The sequence below is a fragment of the Micropterus dolomieu genome, linkage group LG10, assembly GCF_021292245.1.
Source record: "Micropterus dolomieu isolate WLL.071019.BEF.003 ecotype Adirondacks linkage group LG10, ASM2129224v1, whole genome shotgun sequence".
Taxonomy (NCBI): domain Eukaryota; kingdom Metazoa; phylum Chordata; class Actinopteri; order Centrarchiformes; family Centrarchidae; genus Micropterus; species Micropterus dolomieu.
The window spans coordinates 19980767-20000878 of NC_060159.1; the positions used below are offsets into that span (position 1 = coordinate 19980767).

A 20112-nucleotide genomic window follows, 5' to 3' on the forward strand; every position below is an offset into this window, starting at 1 on the left:
TACATTAAAAAAGTATTTCAGTTGCACGTAATTATGCGATCAAATTGCTGCAGAAGTTCCAGGTGAATGTTTCTGTGCTGTGGGGGATAATGTGAGTTGGCAGTAGTAATGCACAGACTGACAGGTTGTATAATAGAGTAGCTTGGGGCTGCAACACAACCGACTGATTTCATCTTCACTACTGTTTATTAACTGACACTGTTTATTTCATCCAACTGATGCTTTTTTCTGCTCCGAGGAAATGTTAGCTCATTACTGATAGTTAAAGGTTTGTAAAGCCCCTCGTCAGGCCAATTAACAGTAAACTTGACCCGACACAGCCTCTTAATTTGCTACTTCCTGTTACTTCTTCCAGCTCTGTGATGTGATTGGCCAAGACAGATTGTAACTGCAGCCTTCACTCCAGATTAGAGGCAATGGAACAGTTAATTAACACAGTTTGGTGGCATTGTGTAGCCCTTAAGGGTATGTTAGAACTCATGCAGCAGTGTCAACACTATACTAAACTAAAGATAAACACATTGCAGTGCAACGCTGGAGCTGCAGTACCATCCAACTTGGCAAACACTACAGCTTTCACGATTCAGACTGGGGTATCGGCAACAAAACAAGCCTACACGGGAAAAACATGGGTGGTAGATACTCAAGTGACTCTGAGATCCAGCACATAGGAAAACTTCCACTGAACACTCATGGCTGTAGGCACTAAGTTTTTCACTGTCACTTGATGTCACATATTTATTCTGCAGTCATTTTGCAGTCTCAATGTGACAAATTATCTTCCTCCTTTCAAGCATCAGTTTCTGTCATTTTTGGGACAGGAAATGGCACACCTTAAAACAACTCCAAACTGTAGAAATAATGAGGTCTCTAGGGGAGAATGATGCTAATTACTGTGAATATCAATAACTCTCAATAGGAAACAGAAACCGTGGCTGGGATTGGCTGAGTGAGTGACTGAACTTAGGGAAAACAGTATAGTACAACAGATGAAGTGCTTGGCTTTTGGAGTTTTTAGTACCGGCCATGTTTTACACTGATAGTTGGCACTAGGTGGCAAAAAAAAAATTTGCTGTCCTCTATTCTAATCCATTACACATCTTTAGATTGCCTTTGAACCTAACCAACATCTATTGTATTTTTGTTGTATTTCTCTCAAATTTTGTTAATTTCAGTTCATTGCTCGTTGAATGTATGGGTTCCTATCTGTGGTAATACTAGAGACCTTTGTTACACATCTAGCACTTCTAAAATGTAGAGACAACATCGTGGTACCGGAACTTCAATCAAGCCAAACTATCCTCCCACCCAAACATACAGTACATGGCAGAAGCCAAAGTACATAACACTGCAGGATGCAATGAGAACTTTGACTATGTCAGATATTTCAACACAAATTTGGGACCTATGTAATGATGCACGACATCCAAGACGAGGCTACAAGCAGAGGGGCTTTGAGAAGATGAGGGGTGATCGATAAAGGGAGCTGGTGGTAAATATATATCCAACCATGCCAGAAGTCTCACCTAGCACAGCAGTGGGAACCAGAGGATCGTTGGGCACTGCAGGAGGAAACACGGTGAGGAAAATTTCTAAATGTCAGTGTTATTCAAACATAGATGAAGACTAATAGAGAGCAGTGAGCATCAGGAAAATTCAAATGCTCAAGGGAAGCTGTGTATAGCTACCCTTTCTTGTAAAACTGATAAGGCTGGTCGATTATTCAGTTATTTCTACAGCTGAACAATTAAGAAATCAGATCAGACAATTAAAGATGCCACTTCAGACACTCAGAAAGTGTGGACATATTTCACAATTTTTTTTTACATTTTATAAACAAAATGATTAACCAAAAACGGGAGATTAATCAATAATAAAAATAATCATTTATTGCAACTCTAGTTGTTACTGCAAATAAATGTTGCAACCTTGCAATTGTAAAATTCAACTCCCCTCAGTGAGAAGAGAAGAAAGATGAAAATATGTGGATGTGTGTGTGAAAAGGATAAAGTTCAGTTATTGACAGGGTTTTGTGTTTTAAAGATAGTTCATGGTTAATACTGCTGTTTAGGGTTAAACATAAGTTTAATTATGAACCTACATCTGTTGTTGTAGTTGTGAGAGTCCATGAAAGTCACAGCCATAGGATCCTCTGCATGCAGAGTGCTCTGGTCAGCATAGCTGCGATCCATGGCATTCACCATGTGAGTCATTTCCTGCCGCGTTGTTCCGATGGCGTCTTTACGTTTTTTAGCCAGTTTCCTGTCAGGGGCAGAGACAGACACAGTCAGGCACCTTATCAACAAATACACAAGCATCAGCTAGCCTGCAGACCACCACCTTGTAAGGAATAGTGTCAATTTTTTAAGTATGAGTATGATTTTGTATGAAGAAGGTGGTATCAGGTCTTTTTTGCCACACAGCTGGGGGCTACAGGCTGCTGATTCAAGATGCAGAGTGTAGAACCAGTGAGAAAAGAAGATAGGTGTGGAGAAGAGAAAAAGAAAGGAGGGAAAGAGGATAGAACAGGCAAGGGAGGTGGAGGAAAGGCTTGTATGTAACAGGCTCAGCTATAGGAGCAGATAGGAAATAGCATTTAATCCAGACCAGGGAAAATGACCTATAACCTACAAATAGCAAAGGGAAAACCTGTTATCAATCATAGATGGGCTGTCAGATGAAAACTTTTTTTATATTCTCACTTTCATCATTATGAGAAATGAAATACAATTTAAGAAAAATGACCAAAGTATTATTAAATATTTGGTTTTCATCCAACAGCAAAGATAGGAAAAATCCCATTAAAACAACAGTAAGGGAATGACTTATGATCTATAGAAGCTCAGGGAAAACCATTTACCGACCAAAGTACCATAGTTATCATCAGTATGAGTAGTAGGCCTTGAAGTCATTTCATATATGTCACTCCAGAATTATGATGACTGGTATACAGAAAGATACATTTTAGAGATACCTGATCTTAATTTTTAATCTCCTATTTTTCTTCACAGGCTGTTGTTTTATAGTGGAATTAAATGGTATTGCCTTTTTTTGTTGCAAGCAACAGAAACCTTTATTTATCATAAGACTGATGCCAGGTGAAGAAAAATAACAGTTTAAAATCTAAACATCAAGGTCTCCTTTTCAGGTTTAACTCTCTGTTTGCAATCCATAAAATCCCGGGACAAATAACTGCAGGGGGCTTAATACTTCGAGCATGACAGAGCATGCAGGAACACTTTGTACTCAGAGCCATAGATGTGCATCAGTTAGGATAACATCTGTATAGGTCAACAAACATTTACCTGCTTTTTTGAGTTAGTTCATCATATATAGAGCAGTTTGATTGCCAACATTATGTGAATAATATTCTCTCAGAGGTTTGATGAAATACAAAAAGAAATACATTTTTTAATGTTGCATAACTGATACAACGTACGGCTCTGACTAGTTCCCAGTTAACGGGCAGAAAGCATGCTGTGTTTTTTTGTATATTTTACCTGTTGACCCTAAAATACACCAACTCCAACTCCACCACACATAATACACACACACACACACTCACACACTCCGTAGGAACATTGATTTAACTTCTGACCAGGTGTAGCAGTTTGTGCGATTGTTTGTGAGTGTATAATAGATTGTCTAACAGAAAACATGAAAATAGAAGACAAGGCAATATATATGTATATTATAAACCACCAAATGCTGTGTACTTGTACTGTACGAGAGAAAAAGAAGGATGTGGATCTGACCAGAACTAGAATGGATCTCTATTTGAGTTTTATTAATTTTTTATTAATTTTTAAGGCTTGAATTTTAACGGTAAAATTCTAGCTCAACATGTGTTCATAAGATCTACTGTAATATCTTTTAAGAGTGGTTTGGTAAAATATGCCATGACATGAATTTATAAATGTGAAACATGGTTAAAAAGATTAAATGGTCTGTATGAGGACAAAAAGAGAAACTGTAGACAGTGAATGCTGTTTATGAAAAATGTCTTTGAACCGATGCTGAATTATCTTTTCATTAGTGTCTTGGAAAACTGCTACTTCCTGGTAAACAGAGAATGGTGGTGACCTCGTGCTAAAGTAGTGAAAAGTGTCCCATCTGCCCATCTTATTAAACCAAAATAACTTCTCTATCCATAACTAATAACACCTTGGTTTACACTTATGATTGATCTGTAACTGTATATATGTAAATATATATTTATTTATCTATGATTTTGTTACTGATAAATAAAACTTTTTAAGGGAAGTGATTAGGGATCCATTTTGGTCACAGCCAGTGAGAGACAATAAGAGACAGAGTAGAGAAGGGAGAACCCACAACACAAGAGAACCCACCAAGAACTACCAAAATCAGACCCATGTGCTCCAAACAGGAAGCTGACTTGTTTTGTGACGGGAACTAGGAAAGAGACACTGAGCATGTGTAGCAGAGTTACCATGATACCTGTGACTTGATGGGCGGATGGATGATCACATGACTACATGCACACAAAGAGCTACAAGTCACAAGTGCAGCATTCTTTTTTCAAATAACACGCTTAGGCCTGTGTCGTCCCACTCTGGCCTGCTTTGTTGTGGTTTATGGCCAACTTTGGCCTTTATAAGCCTGCTTCAGAGCAACTTTGGAGCATGTAGAGGACACCACGGCTGAGGTCAATTCACTGTCACAGTCCCTTTAATAGAAGCTGACACTAAATTTGCTAATATTCAGCATTTATATTTTTAGACAGGAAACCATCAACATTATGTTGCTCTAAAAACACATTTTCAATATCTAGGGATTTAAATATGTTTATATAAATGGTTGGATGTAAGGAATTCACTAAAGACCTGACTGACTTGAAAGTGAATTGACCCTCACCCTGGCAAAGCGTCAATGAGGATGACTTTGGCTGGTTGGTCAGAGCTGAAAATGTGTTTTGTCTTGAAAAAAGTATACTGCATCTTTAAAAATAACAACAACTAGCCACTAATAAATCGCCCAATAAGATAACAGCAGCTGGGTGAGCTGATTGTTGATTGGTTGTTTACTTACAGGTAATAAGAGTATGAATAGTAGGTCCTCCTGGGGTTGTGAGCCAATCAGAAAGCAAAGAGTGAGACACAAGGGTCATGAATATGCAAATTAGGACAATACTGTCCTGTCCCAACCAGCAACAACAGAAACAGAAGAAAACACCTTTTGATTGCTACAACTTGAGGGTCATGCAAGGGGGTGTAATAATAATAATAATAATAAAATATGGGCACTATTTCTTTCAAAATGTAAAAAGTTTAATGCTAAATAAATACTTCAAAAAAAGCTAAGAGACTTATAAAGCTACTATTAAACTACCAACTAACTATAATTTTTACTACTACTAACATGCAGTCTGTCTTTCCTTTGTTTCTGGAAGTGTCTTATTTAAAAGATTCATGCACTATTTTTAAGCTGCATTTTCTATAACTGGACAGCCCTGATTAGAGGTGTTTAGGCCTGACCAGCCAATCACCATTCCTTTGTGCAAAGAATAGTAAACAATTTTTCAAAACTAATACAAAGCTATCCGATCTGTAACACGATGCAGCTCGCTTCCTGTAAAGCAAGCATGATGTCATTGCATGTCATCATGTCCCACCATTTTAAAGATGCAGTATTGTTCGAAGTTGTAAAGGTTCAATGACAATGATGATTGATCTCCCCAGAAACCTTTATGGAAAACTACTAAATGCTGTCAACAAAACCGTTTACTCATGAGAGTGACATAAAATCACAAATAATCATTGATAAACCAGTTTCCAAGAATGCTACTGCTAAGTCAGTTGTCACAGTCCAATTTAAAAATGCCAGAATGAACATTTATTTTCAGAGCGCAACACAAATGATGTCATAGTTAAAAATAAATATAAATTATAACTGAAACCAGATTTTTAGGACTCATTTTAAGTAGTTTAAATGCAATTTTGTATACCCGATGTTGGTTGCTACACAATATCATATGTTCTTGTACATAAATAAAAATTTAACAAGTATATACCTAGAAACATACTTAGAATACTTGGAAATATTAATTGTTTCCACTAATAACAATCCTATTCAGCTGTTCATTTTGTGAATTGTAGTTAATATGTAGTTTCAACCTCTCAGAAATCAACCTAAATATAACATTTTAATATGATGTTTAGCTTTTCAGGAACACAGTCATCCTAGTACCTTAAATGCTTAGTGACTTAGTGCTAACACTCATTTCAAGTCAAATGCATGAGTGCAGTCATAGAGTTCAAAACAAAAACAGACAGTGAATTCAGTTCCTCCAGGCTGTGTGTGCAGTTACAGAGTCGTAAATAACAGTTGCCTCTGCATTATCTTTCAATTTGGACCAATTTTCTATTATCAAAGGGCCTGAAATCCTCAGGGGAGAGATGATGTTCAGTATAAGATCTTACAGTAATCAGGCCAGTGAGTGCAAACTAGAGCTCAAACACGGTCAAGTTTTTGGACGATAGTGAGTATATTTCAAACAATGCTGGGTATCAAAAAGATAGCAACGGCTTCTACATTAAATCTAATATTTCTACCCCTGCATTTAAGCTCATGTCCTTTGATAACCATTTACGATTACACTTTCACACTAAAGCTACAGCACAAACGCTGGATCACATGCATTCATTCAGAGAATTACAATAATAATATGGAGGTCAGGAGCTTCTCCGGTGACAAGAGTTCATTACTGACTGTAATTTAATGTCTCTAATTGTTTTTGATTTGCTGAGTGAGATCATGATTGGTTGTATTGAGAGACTGCCTGGTTACTCTCTAAAGCCTCTGGCAAGATGCAATACTTTAGTGTTCAGAGGAGATGATTAATGTTAAATTTCTTGTAATGTGGTCAATGAGCAAACAACGCTATTTATGTTGATACTTTCTATCATAATCGCAAAAGATGTGATTTGATGCACTTCTCATGAATGTATCTTCCCTGAATATGCAAATTAAAGTCCTAATTATTTTCTTTTTAATGAGGTACTCAGATACACCAGATTTTAATTGAAAGGTCACAGGAAGAATGACATGTTTAATTATTATACACATACACTCGTGTACATGACTTAAAAATGTGCATGCACATATGCACACACAAACCCGGAGACATAATTGAACCTCATGTAACCTTACAGTTACTCAGAAATTTGATGAATAGAGAGCGGGTCATGTGTAAGACAAAAACTCGTTAGTGTTAGGGTGGGGGACGAAATTAAAACACAAAGATGGTTGTAACAGCTTCATAGACTTTTGACATGGTTAGATAACACAGTTCAATTAAGCCACTGTGAACTGCCTTGCGGTGTGTCATAGTTAGACACAATAACAATATTCTGTGTATTATTTTACTTCAGTGTCTGATGATGTTCATATCCTACTAGAAAGGACGAGGAATATGGTAGTGTAATGCAACAACAACGCTAATTACTGTAGTGGTTTACTACATGATGTCATGATAATAAACCCGAAACAACATGTTTGTGGAGCACTATATATTAAATTACTTTTGGTGAGGCAAAAACAACTTGTGATGCTTCATAGGCATACAGTAGCCATGCTAACCCATTACAGAAATAGGACAATAGCACAAGCTTACCAGGTGTCTGAAGGAAATGTTACAGACATATGTAAGGGTTATCTTCTCACTACTGCTTAAAAACTGCAGCTGCATTCTCATGTTGTAGCTGTGTGTAGCCACCACATGGTGGAGCCCTGACCCAAAGTAACACATCACAGGCTGAAACGTTATAGTGACACCAGGACCAACTGTGACTCTTCTCAAATGCTTTTCTAGAAGTGAAGTATGATGCACATATAGACAGACACAATAATATCATTATTTCAGTCTCTATGTTCACATTTTCTACAAAAGCCTTAATCATGCCTGTTAAGCAACTTTAAAGTATGAAATCTAGTACACAACATTACATTCAAGTATTTTCTAGTGTGAACCTAAGCAAATAAAGTGCATGGGGCAATGTGTGCTCTACAGAGGCTTAAAAAAAGATTAATTTTGTTGTCAACGCTTTCAACTTTAACTCCAACCAGCCACCCTTCACTTTCCAGCATTTAGCTTTTTCCTCAATCACCTTCTACATTATGCACAATGGACCGTCATCTATGTCTCCCCTTTATCTCTACAATACCATATTCTAGGTTTTTATTTTATATATATATATATATATAAGCTATTTCCCAAGCTTTGTCTGAGGGGAGACCCACAATCTCAGACTTTGAAAACCCCTGCACTAAATCACACAACTGTGAAGCAGACGTTTCTAATTTTGGAAAAGCCATATTTCTGAATATATCTCAGGAAAACATGCCTTCAGCCATTTGTTGCCTTAAAAACAGAACAAACTTCAGGAGCTGGTTCTGAAGGGAGATCAATGTTTATGGTGGATGGATGGAAGATGGTGTTACTACAGCAAATACTGGACCAACACACAACAAGAGAATGGATTTAGGTGCACATTTGTGTCTGTGTGTTCTTGCATCTGCATGCGTGTTGGTGTTGTTTTTCATATAGTATTTGCACTCTTCATGAAACTCTTCACTGAAGCCATTTTAGAGGACGTGGTTAGGCTGACTGTCACTCACCTCTTCTTCACCAATAGGATGGCTACCAACACCAGCAGTATAAAGACGAGAACACCGGCACTGATCCCAGCGATCTTCACCACCCGATCCGTCTGCTTGGCGGGGTCAGGGATGACTTCTGGCTCCTCTGTAGCACCTATAACATAATGACAATAAAACAACATCAGTACTGTGACCCTATATATATAAATAATTATTTACTAGAATACAACAGTAATTACTGATTCTTTTATAGTATTAGGAGTGAAATCATAAGAAAGAGCTTATTGCTGAAATATCTGGTTTATATGTTGATCAATAAGTGAAAATAAATTGTAATAAAGAAATACTAAAAAGGTAATGAGGTATCGCCTTTCGCCAAATGTCAGCTGGGATTGGCTCCAGCCCCCCGCAACCCTGTACACAGGATAAGCGGTTGACGATGGATGGATGGACGCAAAGTGAAAACCGTCACTAAAACTACCATACCCCTGGACCTAATTATTAAAATAAAAGTAAAATCTTCAGTGGAAAGCTGCTAACTGACATTAAAGGGACATCTCAGCAGGACTTCAAAATCTTAGGGAAACAATTGAATATAATTAATAAGGGATGTGAAAAGTAGTTTTTCCCCCCTTGAGCTAATGTTTGCTGGACAGCAGAAGTGAAGAAAAAAACCCAAGAACAAACGTCTTGACATGAAACATGAAATTTCAATCACCAAACTACTAAAACCTTTGCTACTACTAAAAGCAAGTTTGAGATTCCTTTTTGTACTGTTACAGTTTTCCACTGTTGTTGGAAAACTGTCGACCAATTAAAAAAGCTTTCAGCCATATGCAAAATACATGTGTATATTAGATTTATTTTAATTGACAGGCTACATTTCTCTAGCTTTCAATACAACTACTAAGATGCAGATTTTGTTTTTGTAAAATCAGAAAGTATTTCTTCAGCAGCAGGTTATGAAACTGAACAGTTGGAATTATCTTCAAGAGCTTTACCATCTGGGGTTTCCTACAGAGTGTGTTTTTATTTGTAAAAGAGCTGCATGATATTGTACAAAGAAAAGTGATGTTGTTTTCTAGGTACCCAAACCCTCAGTTTTTGAAACATCTTCTGGGACAGCAAACCAGTCAAATAAAATCAAACCCACCACCAGCCATGTAAACCTTGCAGGATCCCTGCATCTTCAGCGGTATAGACCTCCACGCTTCTAAAATGTTGCTCTCTTGCACTGACTATAAGCCTGTTACACAAGTAATAGAATTTTGGCACTATTTTGAAGTATTCACACAACCCTGTGTCACCTAAGGCTAAGTATGCCACCCAACAGCCTCAGGAATTGTGTTTGCTTTCTCTCAAGATGTCTCTATAAAATGCCCTTATATCAGGGAAGTGGTGAGTGTGATAAAGAAACATATTCTGATGTTCTTTAAAATAGGATGGTTTAATCATTCCTGTACTAAAGATCAGGTAAATATCAAGACTCTAAATATCCCTTGTCAAGCAAATTCAGACAACTGCCAACATAAATGTCATGGTAACTGCTCATTTATGATGCAAATACAGCCAGAAGTTTTGTTTGAGATGCTAATTTGACTCACAGATTAAAGTATTGAGATAAACAGTACAATCTTCATTAAAATGACTGCTATGTAATAACGAAGAGATTGCTTCTACCCACAACAGTCGATTCTATTGAACAGCTCTGAACATTTTAGAGTATGTGTTTTATAGTAGATATCTGGGCATAACATAGATATAGCTTTAGCAACACAAAAAAGAAACAAGACTCTACGGACCCTATAAGTCTATAGCCATGCTAGTGGCTCTTTCGCACAGCAGAGCTTTGAGGTAAAAATGCTAACGTCACAATGCTAAAATGTTGGCAATCACAAGTGACTAACATGCCACATGTTTACCATGTTCATCATCTTTATTTAGCATATTAGCATGCTTACATTTGCTATTTATCACAAATCACAAAGTACAGCTGCGGTTAAATGTAAGGGTTGTTGGTAAACCAATTGACTGACACTGCCACCTCTAGAGCCATGACGTTAGCATGGCTAAAACACTATTCATTAGAAATGAGTTAATTTAACTATTTTACATTTTCTTGTACACTGTAAAGATTAAATCCTGTGAAAAGACAGTAACTGAGAATCACTGGAAGCAATGCTTATCCCTGCCCTGTACCATCTGCAAGAGGAGTTTCATTTGAACTGAAAACACTCCGCTTACACAGATTTCAGCTTCTCATTCAGTTTGTTTTATCACCTGACGGTAAATGTACTGAACCAGTGAACTCGCTGCACAAGCACTACTCCTACTCAAAGCTGCAACCACACAAAAAAAACAAAAAATGATCACACATTGACTACAAATTCACAAATAAAGAAATGCTCAACTGAATGTCTTGCACTGTGTCTTTTCAGTGTATTTCAGATTATCCTTCATCATGCTCTCATTGGGAAATGCAATTTAACTGTAGCTGTCCAATGTTTATGCACCAATGTCACAGTACATCACTTTTAGTCAAACTAATTTCTGTTCCTGGTGACATCAGATAATTGTCTAACTCCCTGACTTCGTCTGTTTGGAATATAATTCCCAAATTAGGTTTCAGGCAGAGTGGACGCTGGAGAGGGGATTCAACCATGCTGATCATGGACAGAAAGTCAACAGAAAGAGAGCAGGCAGCTGTTTTCATGCTCCTGAGCTTAATGATCTGATCCCATAACACCAGAATAGTTCGTACTGCAACGTAAGAACATTATCATGCATTATGATAATCCAAATAATCCAACACAAAGATATATGCACAAAACTCAATATAATGCAATACATTTATCAAATAATAATCCACTTCTAATACCAAACATCAACAAGATAAACATAATCTCCCAATCTCTCTCTCTTTATCTCCCCCAATATTTGTGACTTTAACATATTATTTTGTTATAAAATGTTTCTGCCGCTGAAATCTTTGAAATGCCTCCATCTAGCCCCATCTAGTTATGTAACAATATTACACAGGACTCAGATTGACAGATGAAACATGAGCAGTGATGTATCAGCCAAATAAGTGGTTTGACAGGATAAGCTTGGCGTTATTCTATATCTTTCTTATTGTCAGCAAATTCCACGAAAAGACCGAACCCAACAATGTTTGTCTCAGTTCTGGCACTCAGCCGTAAGCCCTAACACTTACAGTAAATCTTTTACAAATATATTATTTTATTAAAGGCTAAATCATTTTCTAAAACAGCTGAGCACTCTAGTTTTTAGCAAACGTCACTCAAACAGGAGTAAACTGTGCATTTGTTGGGGACTATTTTCAGCTGCGGATTAATGCGCATTTAGTGCACATTTAGTATTTAGTATTTTCAACAGCACAACTGTGAATGTGGGAAAGACTAAAAATAAACCACAGTGCCCATCTTTATGGTAATACAGTAGCATATCATCCTGTGCATCAACAGTGCGATTCATTCATGTATTTTTAATAGTTTGTATGTGGCATAAAATAAACACTTAGTAGGTTCAATTCATTGTTGGTTTTAGTCTTTCCATGAGTGGATGTCTTATTGACACTATATTTATACAGTGTATTAAAAATACTCAGTATGAGTATTATTATTAAAACTTCTGATGTCCATAATGTTTCTAGGCATGGAGACAAATAAATACAATTTCCAAGATTTTGTATTAAGAAAAAAAATTAAAAAATATATATATATATAAATATATATTTGCTGCCGAATATATGACCTGAAGTTACTTATAGTTAGACTGATACAATGGGGAGAACAAAACCCCGATTTTGCAGGTTTTCCGACTTACAAAGCATGTAGAGGTCTGTAATTTTTATCATAGGTACACTTCAACTGTGAGAGATGGAATCTAAAACAAAAATCCAGAAAATCTCATTGTATGATTTTTAAATAATTAATTTGAATTTTATTGCACTGTATATTGGCCAATATTAAGCTTATTGCTGAAATATTTGGTTTATATGTTGATTAATAAGTGAAAATAAATTGTAATAAAGAAATACTAAAAAGGTAATGAGGTAACGCCTTTCGCCCGATGTCAGCTGGGATTGGCTGCAGCCCCCCGCAACCCTGTACACAGGATAAGCAGTTGACGATAGATTGATGGGTGGATGGTAATGAGGTAACTTAGAAACAGTGTCTCCATTACATTATTTGTCCACCACAGAGCAGTGACAAGTTTAATAAATTAAAAAAATTAAAGGCATCCACATATTTTTTTAATATTACAAGTTTGTAAAAATAAGATTGGCTGACATATAATTTTTGATGATTATTGAGGTATCAGCCTCAAAAATCCAGTTTGCGTCGTGCTGCTGTTACTTGTGCTGTTAACAAATTCTAGGTCAAATGTAGGTCAGATATTAAACAACCACCAATTTATTGTTTTATGTTAAACAAGGGTGACTCTATGACTCCAGATCATTTTGCATTTGTGCCTGTATGAAAATTTCCTCGTGACTTTTTGGTTAATTGCACAAATCAACACTGTAGTTACTTCTTTTTCTCCAATGACCAGGAATCAATGGGCAAAGGGTATCAAAACAAGACATAACAAAAAAAGAAAAACAATCTTTAAAAGGTTCTAAGTCTGACCTCATAATATTGGCAGTAGCTCTTAATGTCTGAAAAAATTATCCAGGTCAGTACACTCACAACTTACCCACACAGCCACAAACACACACAAAATACCCTGAGGCAGCAATGACAATACACAATACCCCAGATGACCTAATGGGACCACCATCACTTAATCCTCCCTCCTGGATGCACGGCTGAGTGCACACACACATGCAGAGGGCGGGAGAGAGCGAGCGAGGAAGGGACAGTCGTCTGACCTCTCTGTCCATTAGTGAGCCTTTCTGCCTTATTAAAAAAAACTAGAATAAGTCTTTCATCTTCACTCAGACCTCCTCAGGCTAGAAAGACAGTGTCATCTCTTTCCTTAACCAACTGTTCTAGTAACTACAAGCACCAGCAATTCTTGAAATGTGATGAAACTGGAAACACAAGAACTTTCCACAATTTTTGCTTATTTTAAGGTGAAAACATGACACCTTACAGGCATTTCACACCTTTGATCTATCACATGGAATCAGTTTCCTATGAGCTTACTGGCTTACACATCTTGGTCACATTGAACTCTGTGAACTAAAGCGAAAATAGGTGAATAAGTGAATCAAAGGAAGGGCCACACACTTTTATATTAACTGCAAATATCTCAACTTATACAATAATTTCAACTACTAAATTTTTCAACTTTTAGCCATTATTTTATTTCAATTTATCTATCGTTCTGTTTTATAGGGACACATACCACAGTATTTATCACCTAAAGAAGCTTACAGTGTCTGTGCCTAGATGAGTCATTATAAAAAAACACAACTTAAACAGCCATAATCATTAATTCATTATGGCTGTTTGTGCTGATGACTTTGTCACTTTTAGTGTGTAGTTTTATGATCCTTTAGCACTAGAAGGTCAAAGCAAGGACCATCTGTTGAGTACAGAAAGTGATTAAAACTACAGGACTAGGCTCGCAAGTACAACATTCAAATACTGAGATGCTGTGTTCACCACACCTTATTGGATGTTTTGTAAATATGACATTAACCTTCTATATTGTGGATATGTGGCAACACAAAAAAGATTTGACCATGGTATTTATATTAAAATTAAATGCTTATATTAACATGAATATAATCAACTTTTGAAAAAACATATCCTGTTTATTCTTTATTTATTGCTGTCTGTTCATGACTGCTGACTGTAGAGCTGAAAAGATTAGATGATTAATTGATTGGTCGGTTGGCAAAAAATATATCCTCTATCCACTATTTTGATAATTGATAATTGAATCCTGCTCCTCATTTGCTGTGTTTACCTGTTTTATTTTTGTAATTTGAATATGTTTGGGCTCTGTTGGAGAAAAGGAGCAATTTAAATATGTCAGCTCGAGCTGTGAAAAAATGCGCTGGGCATTTTAACAACAAAAAAATTAATCGATTAATCAAATAATGAGCTGATGAATGGATGATGAAAATGACTGTTATTTTCAGCACCAGTTGACTGTTCTTTGTCACACCAACATTAACCATTAACACTGCACAACACCTCTAGCATATCTAAAGAACAAGAAAATTAGGCCCCCGGCTGAAAATAACCATGATGCAGTTACAGCTTTAGTAAAAAAGTAGGCATATTCTATTTTGATTCATCTTTTCACCTCGGTTAGCCTTCTAGTTATGCATTAATAAATACTGAATAACAAAAACAAATTAATACTTCAATGTCCTAACTGCTTAAAGCGCAACGCTACCAACCACCTCAATTTCATTGAAAACATGTATTTTTCTATTTATCCCTTACTCTACACAGCTAAACTCTGATCCATCAGCAGCATTTAAAAAATCTTTCCTGAAAACAGTGTGTGTGCACTTTTGTGTGTTTCTGTGTATGTACTTATGTGTGGTTGCATGGGGATTAACTCCACACCATTTTAAACCAGTCTGATAATCTATTAACATATGGCTGCAAGTAAAAACATGACATTTAGACTGTGTGCACATACAGGGACTAAATGTGCACACAATCACATAACACGAAAGTCTTTTCTCTCTCACAACATGCACAACATTATATTGTCCCCACAAATACTCATAATCCAGGAACATACCCTTCTCCGCTGAACTTGAGCTCTCACATTGGAGTAAGGGACTGGCCAGATTGTAAACACAGTTATATTGTATCAAAACAATCTGTAATATCAGTCAACAGGAAATATAATAAAAGATCAGATTAACAACAATCATTAAGGGACGATAAGCCACTCAACAACAGAAGATAAGCAAAATCGACGAGACACAAAAATACATAAAATATAGTTACTGTCCTATCATTACGATATCCAAAAAATTATTCTGCAATTAGTTTTCTCAGCGGCCAAATTCTGGAAACGTTTCTAACCACCTGAGTTGCATCTGATTGTCCAGTTAATTTTTGACAGAAAGTGGTATCAACAGTGAGGTCTTACCTTTAGTAGCCAGCCTCAGACATTGTGTCTTAGTTTCCTGAAAAAAGAAAAGACAAAATTAGTCCACACACCCTATGCAAACTATAGCATCAACCAAAAGTAATTAGTGTGTCTCTTTAAATGTGTACAAACAGTATATTTACTCAGAGCAGCTGGCAGGTGAGAGTTGTAAGTTCACTGTGTGATTACTTTTCATAAATAAATATTTCTTTACCCTCTCTGTGCTGCTCACAGCTTGAAGGTAGATGTTATAGTTCTTTCTTGGAGCCAGTGGAGGATTCCAGAAACCCTGGGGGTTAAAATGAAAAGATTATCAACTTTATATGAGCCTAAATATACGTAGATTGTCAGCTACTGATTTCATTCTGCTAAAAACGAGTTTTGTCTTATTGGTTTCAATAATAATGACAGATTTTAATTCAATCAGATGGAAAGGTAGGACAAGACCATGAAAGAGATTATTTTGGTGCTGTTTTTTGTGCATATCGGGGATCCAGAAACTTTCTGCATAGACATGTACGGTATGTACATTTTCCCCATTTTCTCTTGAATTACTGCATTTGCTTAAATAAAAAAACTCTGGCACATTCATATAGCACATGATAAATGCGCCAGATTTCAATGAAGACCAGGATTCTGATTTAAACTGGACATTTCTAAACATTTGGACTTTTCAGCCTTGGTGGATGTACAGAGGATGTCAGAGGAGTGCTCTGTGGTGTGAATCCCAGGAAGGCGGCTGGCCCCAACGGCACACCAGTGATGGTTCTTAGGGACTGTGTAGACCAGCTGGCAGAGGTATTCACAAACATCTTTAACCTATCTCTATCTCCTAAATGCTTTAAATCTGCCACCATTGTCCCAGTACCCAAGAAAACACCTATCAGGAGCCTAAATGACTAAAGACAAATTGCTTTGTGAAGCTTGTCTTAAAACACATAAAATCCTCTCTCCCTCCCACTCTGGACCAACACCAATATGCTTACAGAGCAAATAGGTCAACAGAAGATGCCATCAACACTGCTCTTCACACAGCAGAACATCGCGTGTCATATGTGAGAATGCTCTGCGTTTAATACCATCATCCCCAGCAGAATGGTGTCGAAATTGGTGTCAGTCCGCACACATGCAGATGGATCATGGACTTCCTAACCAACCATCCACAGTCAGTCGGGATGGGGTCCTTTCACTCCCCGCTTCTGACACTCAGCATTGGAGTCCCCCAGGGATGCGTGCCGAATCCTCTGCTTAACACTCTATACACCTATGACTGCACACCAACCCACAACAATAACACCTTCATTAAATTTGCGGACGATACAACTATGGTGGGCCTCGTACAAAACAACGATGAGTCTGCCTGCAGGGATGAAGTCCAGAAACTGACTGCATGGTGCCACATTAACAACCTGGTACTCAACCCCTCCAAAACAAAAGAACGGATATTTGACTTTAGGAGGAAGGAAGAAGAATATGCTCCTCTATACATCAAAGGATATTTGGTCGAGCGAGTTAGCAACTTCAGATTCCTGGGTATACAAATCTCTGAGGACCTCAAATGGACTATTAACACTACCACGCTTGTGAAAAAGGCTCAGGAGTGCCTCTATTTTCTAAAGGCACTGAAGAAGGTGAACCTGTGTCAGAAGCTGCTGATTTCCATTTACAGAGGTTCTGTTGAACGTATCCTTTCTCACAACATTCTGGTATGGTTCACAAGCTGCACTGAGGCTGACAAAAAGGCACAACAGAGAGTTATTAGATCAGCTCAGAACATCACCAACACACAACTGCCCTCTCTCACCGACATATATAGATCCTGATGTCTCTGCCGGGCCACAAACATCATCCAGGACTCATCCCACCCAGGCAGCCACTTATTTACTCTGGGAGACGCTATAGGTCCAATAAGACCTGCATCTCCAGATTCCTGAACAGTTTCTTCCCACAAGCCATAAAAGAACTGAACTGTCAAAAACAATGAAACAATACTACTCTGTATCATGGCTGAGTGCTATGATGGCCACCGGAACTTGTGTAATATTTTTAGAGTTTATTATTAATATATTACATTAACTGTGCAATATTTGTTTTGATACGTGCAATATCCTTTTACTCCTGCTGATTCCAGTTTTTAACCTTTTATGTGAATTTTTGTTGTTTGTATGTCTTTTTATCTTCACTGACTGTACACTGAGGGGAGTTGCACTCAAATCTCGTTCAGCAACGTTCTATGACAATCAAGCTTTCTGATTCTGATTCTGACTGTATGTGTTCACTGTGGGCTCTCGAGTAGTGGACTGTTAATCGTGGTTAAGAAAAAAACCTTGCAAATACAGTATATTATCACAACCAAAGTTATGTCAAACTTAATTGCCCCTTGTCTGTTACCTATTTTTCTGGATGTAAAGTGCACATGCCTATACGTTTTTGCTGCACTACGTACAGAATATGTTACTCAGATAAAAAAGGCTTACCTGATATGTCTTGTTGTCTCCCACAGTGAAGGGGAGCGGCTCAGGCAGGTTGCTGGGGGACAGCTGGGCGGCATAATAATATGGAGATCCACCACTAGATGCGCTGTGGTAGGAAACTGGGACCTGGGAAAGAGGATATATTTACTTTGAAAATAATATGTCTATAAATCTGGCTCACAAAAATAATGTAGTTTCAGTTAAAATGGAGATTTTCTTCTGCAAATAAAAGGTTTACTTTATAAGAGCTTGGATCCATGGTCTACGGAGTCAAATGGAGGATATCTACAAATTAATCTTTTTTTGGAACGTAGCTCTTCAGTACAAGTACAGCTGTAAACAAATACATGTATATTTGATATGTTGTAAAGGCATGGCTTTGTAAACGTATGTAGAACAAATTAATAATCACCTCGTAACAGTCAGAGGAAGCCTGACGACGAGTCCGCTGAGGATTCACTTCCTCAACTACAATCTGGTACGCACTGTAGACAAGAAACAACATAAATACGTTATTAAATGAGTGTCACTAATAAAGTCATGATGAACAAAATATTTCTTAGGTCTACTCTTAACAGATTGTGTCGTTACGTGTCATGTTTATGTGGCCTCGCTAATTTAATTACCATTTAGACACCTCTTATTTGATAACCTCTGTATTTTTCATAAATATCTTTGCAAAAAGAAGTACTTCATGTTGTTTTGTTTATTTGTATGGCTTAATGGTTGCTTTACATTAATGAAAGAACTACATATGTACAATATACAATACATGCTAAAAGTAAGAAAAATAGTCTCTAGACAAATACAGGCTGGTGTGACATAAGTCTGGTTTGGGTATGTACTGTATATACTGTACATGTATGTAAATATGCATGTCTACCTTATAGGTGCTCCTTTGGCCTGGGCAGGTTTGAGCAGGACAGTGATGGTTGTTGCCGTTTCATTCAGAAAGGCCTCTGACCCGTCGTACTCATCTATTGTCGGGGCTGAAGAAAGAGCACAGTAGTGTCCATGTATCACTTTGCTAAAATGAGATCCCAAAAAAACATATGTGACAAAAAAATGTTTTAAAACGTATTTTCTACCTGAAATATTAGTAGTCACATTGAGGGTGGTTGCGGGTCCAAACCCTTTGGAGGTGGATGCGCGTATAGAGAGTTGGTACGTGACACCGGGGTGGAGCTGGGAAAACAGGTGATGTGTGGCGTTTGAGGGCAGAGACACCGTGAGTCCCGGCCGCTGGAGAGGCACTGAAGGGTCAAATGAACGCACACCACTGTAGCTGATCTGAGGTGGGACAGAGAGACAGAATCCTGGTTTATATACAGTATTTTCTCCACTGAGATTGTGATAGTTAGGCTGCAACAACTATTACTATTTCTACTGCTTAAGGTAATAGTACCTCATATTGTATGATGACTCCATTTGGTTCACTCGGTTCCTTCCAGTAAAGAAGGATTCTGTCTTCAAATGGAGTGGCTCTTAGTGACTGACTGGGAACTGCGCCTGGAACTGTTAACACACACACACACACACACACACACACACAGACAAAATTATATAGTGCTAATAAAATCAACAGTAAAATGATGTCCTCCAAATGAAGAAGTTCCCAATAAATACAGACAAACTACAGCACACACAGCAATGACTTTCCTAATACATGTTGAAGTAATAAATGTACCCCAAAGTTATAGATCTTTCTTCATTTAATGTGGCATTCCCAAAAATATCAGCAACAAAGGTAGGATGTGATATGCCTTGTTTATTCATAACAGCACTAGTCGTGATCTGTTTTGGGGCTTTTTAATTTGTAGTACTTCCCAGCACCTAAACTGTCAAAGTAGCTGTAAATAGAATTAACTTTTTACTTTAACCCTTATTTTTAAAGCTAACATACAAACTATATTCAAATAAGAACACA

At 37.3% G+C, this 20112-nt stretch overlaps 1 protein-coding gene across 8 annotated transcripts in view; it reads right to left on the reverse strand.

The window, feature by feature from the left end:
- The window catches only part of ptprk (protein tyrosine phosphatase receptor type K), a 120210-nt gene that overhangs the window by 16004 nt on the left and 84094 nt on the right, over positions 1-20112 (reverse strand). For 5 of the 8 annotated variants that reach the window (XM_046060119.1, XM_046060118.1, XM_046060122.1 and 2 more), the window contains exons 13-22: positions 19591-19700; positions 19274-19475; positions 19069-19174; positions 18598-18670; positions 18189-18311; positions 15926-16000; positions 15712-15748; positions 8641-8776; positions 2102-2262; positions 1527-1562 (exon numbers count right to left, since the gene is read on the reverse strand). In XM_046060119.1, the coding sequence (XP_045916075.1) occupies positions 1527-1562; positions 2102-2262; positions 8641-8776; positions 15712-15748; positions 15926-16000; positions 18189-18311; positions 18598-18670; positions 19069-19174; positions 19274-19475; positions 19591-19700 (1059 nt within the window). The remainder of the gene's footprint in view (positions 1-1526; positions 1563-2101; positions 2263-8640; positions 8777-15711; positions 15749-15925; positions 16001-18188; positions 18312-18597; positions 18671-19068; positions 19175-19273; positions 19476-19590; positions 19701-20112) is intronic. The other 3 variants (XM_046060125.1, XM_046060124.1, XM_046060123.1) reach the window with 1 other exon arrangement.